General features: G+C 37.7%; 1 protein-coding gene across 2 annotated transcripts in view; it reads left to right on the top strand.

Moving 5' to 3' along the window:
- Nucleotides 1-11678, top strand: part of BICC1 (BicC family RNA binding protein 1) — a 115551-nt gene extending 103873 nt beyond the window's left edge. For both annotated transcript variants that reach the window (XM_033004295.2, XM_033004296.2), the window contains 4 exons: nt 1887-2043; nt 4595-4755; nt 7028-7127; nt 8708-11678. In XM_033004295.2, coding sequence (XP_032860186.2) covers nt 1887-2043; nt 4595-4755; nt 7028-7127; nt 8708-8838 — 549 coding nt within the window. In that variant the 3' untranslated portion in view covers nt 8839-11678. The remainder of the gene's footprint in view (nt 1-1886; nt 2044-4594; nt 4756-7027; nt 7128-8707) is intronic.
- Nucleotides 11679-12312: the final 634 nt, after the last annotated feature.

The raw sequence follows: 12312 nt of genomic DNA on the forward strand, positions 1-12312 counted from the left end.
TTCACTGGGCCCAGGAATTTCCAAGGGAGAAGGCAGCCACAGGGTCCAGCAAGTCTCTTCGGAGTCCCACCATGGGAATCTTGCAGGGAATTTATGTTCCTTCTTTTCAAAGGCATTCCAGCCTTGCTTTGTAGTGTGTTTCCTTGCTGTAATATTTCCCAACTTCCATAGAGACACCTTTTTCTTTTTCTGTCGCGCTTATATGAAATGTAAACAGTGCGTTTCTTCAGGACTGGGACTTCATACGGCTTTTCTCTAGGATATACCTATCTTTTAATGTAAAAGAAATACTCAACCGCAGTAAAAATGTGCCTTGTTGTTCCCCGCTTGACATGTGAACTTTTTGTGTCATTCAACTACGTGTAATATGTTTGGAGACACGTAGTGAGCTTGCAGTAGTAACTGGAGGGAGTGAAAAAGCTATGACCGAAATCTGAAATATTTTTTCATATATACTTTTCTATATTGATTGAGCTGTGGTGGGGTTGTCCCCCAGACCATGACGCACTGCTAAAAGTCTCAACAGGCATCTCATTCTAACCACGAACACTCTGTGCTAGTTGCTCAGAGTCTGCCAACATGCAAACTACAGGCTTTGCACTTTCCAGTGAAATGATAGCGTGTTAGGACTCCAGTTTCCATTGTTTGTCATGAGCTATTGTGGAAACAAATGGAGAAACGAAAAATCTCAGATTCCCTGTATCCTCCTTCTATTCAGCAGTCTTTGACATCACTTGTATTAGCGTCAGTACCACCACACTTCTTCCATACATGTGCACATTTGAGAGCCATGTGCTGAAGTCTCTGAACAAATGTAGTATTGGTATTACAGTCTAATGTCTGGGAAGTTAATTGGTAAAATAAGCTCACCAAACGTATTTCATCTTCACTGTGATACTTTGCTGTGCATTCAGTTTTCCAGCAGCATTGGGTGACATAGTTTTTACCTCACAACTCTTAGCCATCTCCGTGATCTAATATAATGTAGAGGCCCCCCCTGTCTTTTCTTGTTCTTCTGCAAGACTTGAAGTCAATTCCTGCCTGTCTCCATTTGTTGAGTCATGCTACCCATAGCTCACACCTTGATGGTTTTGGCAATGACAAGGGACTTTTGCCTTTTTTTCTTCAGTGGTGTCAGTTTTCCTGAACAGTAAAAAGTTTGCTGCCTCTTCAGTTATGCTCTTCAATTGAAATTTGATGCAAGTATCTAGAACTGAATTGTTCATATGGTTCCACAGTTTTTAGTTCATGTAAGTGTGTGGTATAAATCATGTACATTTTTTGGGGAGTACATGCCCTACCCAATTCCATAGTTAACAGCTGCTTTCCGGGAATACCCATGCCTTACTTTGCAACAGTCTGACCCACAGTGATGAGAGTTCAGTTAGTATTGTCCAAGAATATGAAAATCTATTTTTTTTTCTTTTAAATTTAAAATCTGCAAATTCACAAACCATTGCAGAGTTGTTATTGTTATATTGTGCACAAGACTGTTGTCAAGTGATCCACTTCACTTCAGCCAGATGTTCTGTTACGTTCTCTTCCCTGTGAAGGGATGCAATGAATAGACTGCTTTCTCTAGAATTTGTGTGGGAATTTGATACCATTGAATGTTTTGGAAACAAACTTGGAAATACCAGGGAATTTATTTTGAAACATGGTCTTTAAATAACTTCTGCTTAAAATCTGTAAACTGCATATGTTTTAAGCACACCTGCTGTTTTTGTGTCCAGCTTGCAATTATTTGCCTATTGATCAACTGCCAAAAGAATGTTTGGAAGCATTAAAAGCTATGTGGTGTTTTTTAAACTGAACTGCTTCAAAGAAAACATCTGAGTCACAATGAAAATTCTGTTTTCTGCCCAAATTTTCTTTGTGATTTGCAGGGTTCATCGATGTCTCTTTCACGGTCCAACAGTCGGGAGCACCTGGGAAGTGGCAGTGAATCTGATAACTGGAGAGATCGTAATGGGCTTGGACCCACAGCTCATAATGAATTTGTCTCCTCAATTGGCAGCCCCAAACGGAAACAAAATAGATCAGGTTAATTTCTCAAGATCTCATTAAAAAAAAAAAAATAATCGTATTGATATCAATGAATACTTACTTTAATGTGTTTCCTGACATCATTATGGACTTACATTACTGACACCCATGAAGTGAACTTTTACAAATTGAAAAGGGAAAACATATGCAAGATTGTTTAACATGATATACAAGTAATGGTCCAAAAGGAAAACTTTTAAGGAAATCTTTCAACTGCTGAAAAGCTCTTTCTTGCTGAAAGCTCTTTGTTGTCTTGGAAGGGGTTATTCAAGGTATACTGAAAACAGTCCTCTATAAAAGTTTTTATATCTAGAATACCACCATTCTGCTCTGTTATCAATGCAGCAACAGCCAGGTCTTTATTGGCCTATTTGCTCACTGGTGGAGAAGTCATAATCTCTGCTGGTATTGAATTTTAAAGCATGATTCTCTTTATGATGGTAAAAGAAAACTGTCCATATGTTTGACATGGCCTAGCACATGATTTTAAATGCTGGTTTCTTTGGATACCAGCTGTAAATTTTGTAAGTGCTTTTTAAACAATGTTTGAAACTTACAAATTAAAATTTTACTTCAGTTGAACTTTCTGAAACTTAATTCCATTTTTTTAATAACTTGATATATGACTTTCTGAAAGAGTGAAAAACAGAGGTAGGGAGTACTGGTCCATACTAAGTAACTACATTGTGGAGAAATAGCTAATACGCCTTTTTATACTTTGTTGCATTTTTCTTATAAAGATGAACAAAACTTAAATCCCAGGTTAACTGCAAAGTGCACACATAGTAAAAGTTGGACTTTCTAAGAAAGGGTAGCTTCTATTAGAGAAAATATTCATGGTTGGTATACTTGTAATTATTCATTATTTTCAAAAGCATGTTAGTTCAGCTGTGAATGGCTGCATACCATATTCTAAGTACTCACAGACCAAAGGAGACTACAAGTTTATCTTTGAAATCAAGCCATTGATGTGTCCAAATTAATTGGAAAGAAATGGAAGCTCTAGGTTAATCAAAATAAATAAGGATTAAAGGTGTATTTACATATGCATTAGAAGAAAATTAGAAATGTGGATACACTGGCAGTGGGGGAAACTGTCCTATAACAGATGTAGCTTTCCCAGAGCATGAAGTGTGTGGAGGAGGGATGAAAGAAATAGCTGAGAGTTGGCCAGGCTAATGTGCAATATAAGTCTTCACTGACACAGTTGCACAGTAGTGTTGAATTTCTTCTTTGCTTTTAAGATAACACTTTCTGACTGCACCAGGAAGAAGTATTTCTTAATACTCAGTTTTCAGTACACAAACTGGCAACATCTGCCCTGAGTGTGGGATCATGAATTTCTGTTTGGGTATTTTTAGTGTTCTTACTCTGGTAGTGAAGAAATTGAGGTACCACCTTTTAAAGTCCAAAAAATCAACTTAGTTATTGCTTAATTTGTCAGACTTAAAGTTCACATTTTCAGCATTGAATAGTTTACTGTGTTTTAAACCTTTTCTAAACAGAGCTGAGGTTGATAGGAATTCTCCTACCTCTGGAAATACAATCCCAAATGCTTCCAACAGGTTTGTGCCCAGAAAATAAGAAATGTAGTGTAGCCAGTTGTGAAAAATGGTAGTGTTCACATCCTATTGGCATTCTATAATAGAGGCAATAGCAGAAGTCTCTGGGGCAATCTTAATTTCACTCACCTGGGGAAGTATCCTTTACCTCCTACAAGCCTCTTACATATTCACTGTTACTCTCTCCTGTGTCTGTAATGAGGGAGGGAGCACTCAGTGACCCCATTTACACAAATGCCTGATGCACTCCTTGGGAGGTATCCTTTTCTTACGCAGCGGGAGGAAAAATAATTATGAACTATGTGATTACACACTATCAGTATGTACACACGGAGGAAAGGGATTGCGCTGCTATATCAATTTTCTTGGGTGTTTTAACAATCTCACCCTGAAAACTTTTTTTATAGATACATCTTTTCAGAATGTAATTTACAATTGTATAGGGAAACTATTTTCAGTTTTAGTTTTTAATAAAACTATTGCATTTATTTTTTATCTGTATTGTACTAAAATACTAGCCAAATTATGTGGCTTTTCTGTAGTTCCTTTACCAGGAACTGTTCCAGCATGGTTTTCTCCCCATCCAGACCAAAAAAGGGCTGGTTGCGTTTGTGTGCAATGGCGTTTTCCAGGATATTGACTTGAGAAAAGAGGAGAGGTCTGAAGAGGAGGAAGACCAACAGGGTCTTGCAGCTCTTTCCCTTGTACAAGTTCCTGAACTGTATCCATGTGACAGTTCACATAATGCGATTTTATTGCTTGAAAGATTTACCCAAGTATTTTTATATAGAAAACAAACACTAGAACTTAACAAAAAATTTGCTTTATGCTGTTCATTTTCTCAGACCACTGAGAATCTTTTTTTGCTGAATAATAAAGATTTTAATATTTTGATAATTTCATGATCTGATTCAATACAACATTGATATGACAGAAAATTGTTCACTTCTGTGATGTAACTAAAAAGTACACTACTTCCCTTTCAGCTGAACACTATCTCAGTAGCAGTAATTACATGGACTGCATTTCCTCGCTGACAGGAAGCAATGGCTGTAACCTGAACAGTTTGTTTAAAGGATCTGACCTGCCTGAGCTGTTCAGCAAACTTGGTTTGGGCAAATACACAGACGTATTCCAACAGCAAGAGGTTAGTGTTCCTTTGAAAGACACCTTTGTGTTTGTAGCAGGTTTTCCAGCAGTAGTTGTTCTGTCTGTTAACCAAAGCCACGAAGACCTCTCACTTTGTGACGGGATTTTTGTAAGCTGTGTTGTCAAAGCTGTATCATATGTCTTTCAGTTTCCAAATAGCCAGCCTGGACATGAGTACTATTTTGTCCTGAACCTTTGAGTTATACTTACCACCCCAAAACCTGGTTTAGTTCTTTGTTATTTTTTATTCAAGGAAGTTTAAACCTTGGCTCCTACTTGTAGACTATGATGATAACTAGATTTTAGTAGCTTTCGGTCAGCTTCATATGCAGTTTATAGAAATCCAGTCTGCATTCAGTAGTAACGTCTTGTCTCAGCCAATGCTGGGGTCGCATATATTCGTCCCTTGCCTCTTCCCCCTGTGCTCCAGTTGACTTCCTTTGATCGACTCCCAAGAAGGAGTCACGGTCAGTCATCCATGAGCTTTCCATCTCCCTGCCAACTAATCTCAGTTCAGTCCAGGTTGGTAGCATTTCACACCTGTGAATACCTTATAGGTAGAGTCAACTTGGTTCTCTGCAGATGGTTTATTCTGGTGACAGATTTAACTGTCACAAAAAGTACAGTGAGCCCAGCTGCCAGACTTACTGTCTTAGAGCCCTGAGCTTGTTGTGAAAGCACCATAGTTATATGTGGGAAGCTGTGTGTGTCACACAGCTGGAATTGCGTGTACTGGGGAGCAAAACAGATATCCCTGTGGGTTGTGTCAGTGTCTTGTGTGGTACGGGGGAAGGACCACAGTTGGATTTGGCATCTTCTCGTGTTTGTTCTGGACCTGTATACCCGCTTTTCGTCTGTAGAGCAGCTGGTGCAGACCTCACTGCTGAGTCTCGGATTTGCACCTGCGTGTTTTCTCCTAATAGACCGCACAAAGCTGGCTTTTGCACACATTGCCATGTCATTGAGAACGGTGCATGTATTCACGCAGGGCAGACTCCAAGAGGACTTTCCATTCATGGTGCATGGTGTGTCAATATTTAGCTTCAGATTTGCTTCCACAAGAGGAAGACTGCACACACCAGGGGACCATTCAAGTGTGTATGACATTATTCCAAGGGTAGGACGTGAGGCAAATTTCTACTTTCTCCTGTGCGCCAAGTCACTTCTGTATATGCGCTCACAGAGTTGTCCTGAGTCCACTGAAGTGTATTGCTGCTGTCTCAGCCCAGGGGAGGCTGGATCCTGGTGGGTGTCCTGCCAGTGTTTCTGGTCTCTCTCTAATGATGCTGCTCAAGTGCTGTTGGGGGAATTTTATTCCTGTGCGGTACTGCACAAAAGTGCTTAAGAACTGGCTGCACCTGAGCTGATGAACTCAATCTAGATTGCAAAGCACTGGCAGATTTATCCCAATAAATGCCAGCATGGGTTTGCCTGCAACCGGTCCTAAAGTGGCAAGATCAATCTTCAGTTTGAACGAATAAATCTAGCTGTGCCTCAATTCTGTGTACACTTCTTCAGGTTTATCTCCTCTGTACTGCCCTATGTGTTCCATAATACCCATATTATCCAGTCATTCTTTCCTGTTATGTTATCCACTCCTCTAAAAAGGAGACATAGCTGTGTTGGTTTCTAACACTAAAGATGGCTTGACAGGTGAGTTTTTGTTTTGGTTTTGCTTACCTCAGGAGTTGCTGACTAGGTGTGAGGTAAACTAAGTAGTTTGGCCAGAGTGAAAACTAAATGATTTTCCACTGTGCTCCTGTGAATTGTATTGGGAGCAAAAAACCCACAAACATGCATGGTTGCACATGCTTTGGAATGCTATGAAATACTCAGTGCTTTAACTCAAATGTATCAGCAGTGATTGAGCAATCATCCTCTGCTAGCCAACTGTAGTCTGAAGCACCACCCGTATCTACAGGCGTATATACCTGGCTATTCCCAAGTACATTGTAGCAATTGCGGTAAATACTCAAGATCTCAAGACATAGAAATAAATAAGATCAGTGGATCTTCTGTGCTGTTGTAAAACTGCTCACTTTTTAGTTTGTCTTTATCTGTCAGAAATGCACAGTAGTCGATTGAGCACTGTGTGAAGAAGCCATGAAAAGCAATGTTTGCTTTTTATATGCAAAGAATAGGTTGGCAGAATAACTGTAAAATGCAGTAGGAAAAAAAAAAACCTGAAACTATTCCAAACCACATTTATGGCTTAATACTTCTGGGGAGAGATTTGTTTTGCATAATTTTCCTATTTCTTTTTAATCTAGATTGATCTGCAGACATTCCTTACTCTTACTGATCAAGATTTGAAAGAGTTAGGAATTACCACTTTTGGTGCCAGAAGAAAAATGCTGCTTGCAATCTCAGGTAAATAACACAGATTATCATTTGTTGATTTTTAAGTATCCTTTGTATTCTTCTCATTTGAGTTGTGTGCTTATAGTTGACAAAGGAACTGAAAGGTAAGAATGTAGTCCATAGTATTCTTACTGGCTTGTCCCTCATCAGAAGGCACTTAAAACCAGGCTTTACTGCTTTTTCACATTACTGGATAAGATTTCAGTTGCATAGTCCTGTGCTTTGTTGTAAAGTTGGAGCTTGGTAAAAAGCCTGTTTCACAGCAGATGGTGAACTTTATTTTATGCCCCAAAACTGTAGGTCCTAAAAGTTCTGGGATTACAGGCTCTGCAGAGTCTGAAGGGCACTACATAAGGGTTGGAATTGGCATTTTGAAGCTCTTGATTGCCTGTCCTCCACTTTATTGATCAGTAATCATCTTACTGTGAAAAACTGTCTGGTTTGGGGGGGGGCTTTGGTTTTTGTTTGGTTTTCTATTTATGTTTTGGTTTTACTGTGTTTTGGTTTGTGTTTTCCAAGGCCAGTTGTTTCTGCTAAGTGTATGGGATTGAAAAGAAACATGTAACTCTTCTTTGGAATTTTTCCAACCCACTTTAATTAAAATGTTGTCTTGTACCCTACATGGAGAAAGATGAAGGCCAAATACAATTTTCTACAATATGTTGTAGTATATAATGCTTAACTAGATATTTTCTAGTTGTAATAAATAGGATGAGATTTCATATTACATATGAGTGCTCTGTTGTCATTGTCTAGGCAATGAATCTGTATCAGAGGAAGACTTTTCTTCAGATGCTTCATTGTAACACTAGATCATTTTTCTTCCTACTCCATCTCTTCTCCTGATGCCATTAATGAATGTTTGGGGTTTTTTTAAATTAATTTAAAATGGTGGCATAAAGAGGATAAAAATCCCATGTATTTAGTTCAGAAGCAGACATGAAAATCTATGTAATCTTTCAGTGGTTTGTATCTACTGTGAAGTTTGTTTACAAGAATAGAAGGAAAAAAACCATTTTGGTTGAGAAATTGCTAATACAATCTTAGGGTGTGTGCTTGAATGAGAGGTGAGCGTGTGTGTTTTCTAAAAGTTCTCCTGGAAGTATTACTTCAGTGTTGTGTTTAGAATAAAGGATTGTGCATTGAGAAATGATCGAGATGTTAATAAGCTTTTCTGTTATCTCAGTTTACATTGCATGGTTGTGCTACGGCCATGCATTCTGTGTGCGTGTACCTTCAGGGAGATTGCAGCCTTTGAGTAGTATAACAGAACCTTTTTGAAGTGTTTCAGCTCTGTCCATTTGATCTAAATCAGTATTGCAAAATACTGTCTACTCCACACTGTATCAGTGGCAAATAAGAATTGTACCAAATAGAGGCCTGCGTCCCAAGCAGTCTCTCTGAATCTGACACTCTCTTACTATGCTGTTGAACCGATAAATTGAACAGGTACCTCACAGTTCCTACTGTTCTGTCTAAAATACTTCGTTTAAATAGAGAGTTTGCTTTCAGTTTAGGTCAAAATATTGAAGTTAATTTCTGATGAGAGACACTTTTTTTGTGTGTGTGTGCGTGTGTGCTCTTTATAGAACTGAATAAAAACCGAAGAAAGCTCTTTGACCCATCAAACATACGTGCCTCATTCCTGGAAGGTGGAGCTAGTGGAAGACTGCCGCGTCAGTATCATTCGGACATTGCTAGTGTCAGCGGTCGCTGGTAGCAGTAAGTTGTGGCTCAAAACGTCAGCTGTGTAAAGATGGACATGGCAATCCTGTGGACAGCCTTCACTGCACACCACCCTCTGCACTTTGGGAGTTTGGGTGTCAAGGACCAAAGCATTTTGTCTGCACAACACTGTGCCAAAAAAAAAAAAAAAAAAAAAAAAGCGAAAACACATTTTGTCTGTTGTCTTTCAAAACACCAAATGTGGGTTGCGTTTTACTTGTGTAGATTGGAGAGAATTTGCAATAATAATAATATAGGGTTCCTTGTTTAGTATTTTATTACCTATAACTATAATGTATGCACTGAATTTTTACTTTGTTGAATGAAGGAAGAATGAAGAGCTGGGATGCCAGAGAGCATGGATTTGGTTTTATCAAGAGGGATTTTTCTGGTACTGCTTAAAATAATTATTGAGGTCTTTCTGCACTTTACATGTTCTGATTTCTTGTCCTGTGGAAATTTATTTCTCTCTTTCATTTCCATATCAGTTTTTATATTGGCACTAATCAAATTTTTTTCAGGTGCTCCTGCCTTAAGTCACATCTCGCTATAATGGTACTAGAAACTGGTTCTTATGCACATCTTTATCTCCCCAGCAGTTATCTGAAGAGATTGATCCAAAATCAAGCCACTTGATAGTGGACCAATCCTGTTATTATGAAACAGTCTAATGCTGTTTGCAGTAATGCTCATTCACTGTAACAGATGCAATGAAAGACCAAAATGGACCTTGCAATATTAACCCTTTGCAGTCATCATATTTAACTGCTGCCTGTTATGCTAAAACTGTTTTTAATGGTTGTCTTAAAGCAAAGGGCTATTTTTAGTACCCTACCACTAAAGGACACTTATTTATATCAGACTTTTATTTTTAGATCCTGTACACCTACAATACGTAACAGATTAAACTGATCTACTGCAGATTTATGGTAGAGAATGAAAGGCATTCATCAAACTAGAGCTCTGGGCTGTCAGTTTGATTAAACAGACAACTAATCTAATTTGACAAGACAGCACTGTTGCCATTTAATAAATGACGTGTATTACTTACGTGACTATGCATGCAGCAATTAAGTGACCTACATAAAATAGGTGTAATAGCATCTGTTTTGTTCGATCTAGATTTGTAATTGTCAGCTGCAGAAGTGTTTAGAACTCTAGAGATGAACTATTTCTGAAACAAGTTATGTTCAACGGAAAGAGTCCATATTATAAGTGGCTAGAGCTATTGCATTCGTATACTGTGAAAGTCCAAATAATTTGGCAATATTATTCCTCTGTCTTTACAAATGTCTTGCTGTGGGTTTATGAAGGGTTCTGATATAATGAAGGAATTCATAAAGTGCCTCTTCCTGCAATGCAATATGAAGTTTCCAAGCATTAAATTTGTTGAAAAGCATTCCCATAAGAAATATTGTGAATTACCTCTACTGTAATGTATTATTTATGTTCAGTGTACAAGCCTTTTGAGATGGACATAAACCACTGTCAAGTGCTCTTAACAGAAGGCATTAGAGTAACATTTACAGTAGTTGGGTTTTATGCAAAAATGGGTGAGAAATAGTTTTGACACTTTCCATGGATAATTCTTTCTTTTAAGGTGAGAATACTAAGTGATGTATAGAAAAATTTGCACACACAAAGGGAATTTAAAGGAACTATTACTTGAGGGCATAGATGATCAAGCAATAATACAAAATCTTGTTGCGGTTAGCAAAAAATAACTGCTCAGTACTCATTTCAGCCATATCTACTTAATGGTGTATAGCTGGGTGACTTCCCCTGCAGATCAAGTAGCAGTTAGCTTCCTCTGGGTTTAAAGTTGTGCTACAGATCTGAATAGATGAAACTGTATCTTGTACGCATGCAGCTGTTCACATCAAAGTTATTGTGCTCAAATGCCAGAAGTCTGTAACCACATAGCAGAGATATTTGTGTGTGCATGTGTGTTACATGGGCAAGAGCAACTTCATGGAAATCCTTGTGGAAGCCACAACTTCTAATTCTAAGACTATTTACACCCGTTCTTACTTCAAAGCATGTAGATAGTTCCATTCGCATGGGCTATTTACATGCTTACAGATAAGCTGTCATTTAAATGTTTGCATTTGCAAGACCAGTGTTTGCAAATCAAATGGTATTGTCATGTTAATTTTATAAATATTTTTAACGAAATAAATATTCAGCAACACGTTGTACAGAATTTTCTGCAACCCCTTCTTGCTTTTTTTTGCCTAGTTAAAAGCATCAGAAAGCCTTTACACTTTTAGACTCTCATAAGTACCTATGTATCTAGACAATACTATAATCAGAAACTGATTTTATTGCAGTATTAAGTTGATGTGGTCTTTTGCTGAGCAGTGCTTATATCATCTACACCAAAGTCAAGAATTTCCCATTAACGATGTTATTTTTCAGTAGGGCTTCACACAAAAAAGAACACACTGGAAGAAAAAATTTCTCACTTACTTTGATTCCACAAAGGGAATACGACAGTACAGTGTACCGTATTGGTAGTGTTATATTATGCACAAATATTTGACTTGCTACATAAAAATGTTAGTTTTAAATCTGTGCCTTAATAGTGACCAGTTATCTGTAAATATAGAGCAGATACAGATTGTATTTTTGTGGGTTGTGTCCTTTTAGTGATTTTTTTTTTAATAAAAGATGAAATTAAAACATTAAAAATGGGAATTTCCGAAACTAATCAGTGTTGCATAAAATAAATTTATATAACTCCCTTGTATTATGATTGGTTAATGAAGTATTTTTTATATAGACCCAGTTCCAGGGATGCTTGCTTGATAATAAAATATAAAAAGCAGTATTTGACATAATTGCAACATGTTTCTTTCACATGCTAATGCTCCGTGTGTTTTACTGTTTGTCACATACAGTGTGTCTGGCTTTTAAATGAGAGTGCTTTTTTGAGATACCGCTCCAAAAAAATTAGTGTGAAAGGAGTTAAATTATCTCCAGTTCAATTCATAACACATTTTAACGGTTTGGCTTACATGAGTTTATTCCTTCTTTGGTCTTCCCATTTTAATGACTATATATGTTTTGGTCTGGTTAGCAGGACGGTAGTATGTGTCCTTTTATGATGGTCATTATACTATCACTTCCAGTGTAGAAGTGGAGAGAAAAAAAAAAAAAAAGGGATTATTTCTTTGGGATGCTAGCCACGCGACCAGTCGGAATCTAGCAAGAGGCATAGCTTTCACACTGAGGTAATAGGTACATGATGTTACATTCATCTTGTCTGTTTGCTTGACATGTAGTGTTACAAGTTTAATATTACTTACCTCACTCAGTGCATTTAGGCATTTCATTATTCCAGCCTAATGTGTTTTCTTTGCTAACTATTTTATACACATCGGTCTTCACTTAAATTACAGTATTCCTGGCTCACTGACCTCTTAAAACTCTGTGGGTTATTTTTCTGAATACTTACTGAGAATTGCAG

This window comes from Tyto alba, unplaced genomic scaffold, assembly GCF_018691265.1.
Source record: "Tyto alba isolate M040663 unplaced genomic scaffold, T.alba_DEE_v4.0 Super-Scaffold_1, whole genome shotgun sequence".
Classification (NCBI taxonomy): Eukaryota; Metazoa; Chordata; class Aves; order Strigiformes; family Tytonidae; genus Tyto; species Tyto alba.